Genomic DNA, 595 nt, shown 5'->3' with positions numbered 1-595 from the left:
TTGGGGGGGGGTGGGGGGCGGGGGGCTGCTGCGGCCGGTGCAGTGTTGGGGCACCAGTCCCTGTGGCCACCATGGCTGACGAGTCCCTGTTGTCACAGTGGGGCAGATGACCTGCTGCCCATCCTGTCCTACGTGGTGCTGCAGACGGGGTTGCCCCAGCTGCTCTCCGAGTGCACGGCCCTGGAGGAGTTCATCCATGAGGGGTACGTGCCGGGGTGCTGGGCCATGCAGGCAGCCCTGGGCTCAGGACAGTGTCACCCTCCCGGGATGGGGGTGGCAACAGCAGCTCCTGGGAGCGCAGGGCTGAGGGGTGGTGGCTGTGCTGGTGTCCTGGTCACGGCAGTGTCATAGCCATGACGGTGCGGTGCTCGTGCGGTGCCTGGGTTGGGGTCCCGGTGGTGCCGGTGTCCCAGCGGTGGCAGCCTGGCGCCCGTGGTGGTGTCCCGTTGGTGACAGTGTGATGCGTGTGGGCACAGGTACCTGATCGGGGAGGAGGGGTACTGCCTGACGTCCCTGCAGAGCGCCCTGTCCTACGTGGAGTCCCTGCAGTGAGGAGGGGGCGGCGCGGGACCCCCACAGCCCCGGGCAGGTGCTG

General features: G+C 69.2%; 1 protein-coding gene across 1 annotated transcript in view; it reads left to right on the top strand.

Moving 5' to 3' along the window:
- VPS9D1 (VPS9 domain containing 1) overlaps positions 1-589 on the top strand; it is a gene marked incomplete at its 5' end in the record, with an annotated part of 4,256 nt that extends 3,667 nt beyond the window's left edge. Inside the window, 2 exons of the mRNA XM_017741343.1 lie at positions 40-203; positions 477-589. Of these exons, the coding sequence (XP_017596832.1) occupies positions 40-203; positions 477-552 (240 nt within the window). The remainder of the gene's footprint in view (positions 1-39; positions 204-476) is intronic.
- Positions 590-595: the final 6 nt, after the last annotated feature.

The sequence above is a fragment of the Corvus brachyrhynchos genome, unplaced genomic scaffold, assembly GCF_000691975.1.
Source record: "Corvus brachyrhynchos isolate BGI_N302 unplaced genomic scaffold, ASM69197v1 scaffold365, whole genome shotgun sequence".
NCBI lineage: Eukaryota > Metazoa > Chordata > Aves > Passeriformes > Corvidae > Corvus > Corvus brachyrhynchos.
This window is presented reverse-complemented; position numbering and strand designations above follow the sequence as displayed.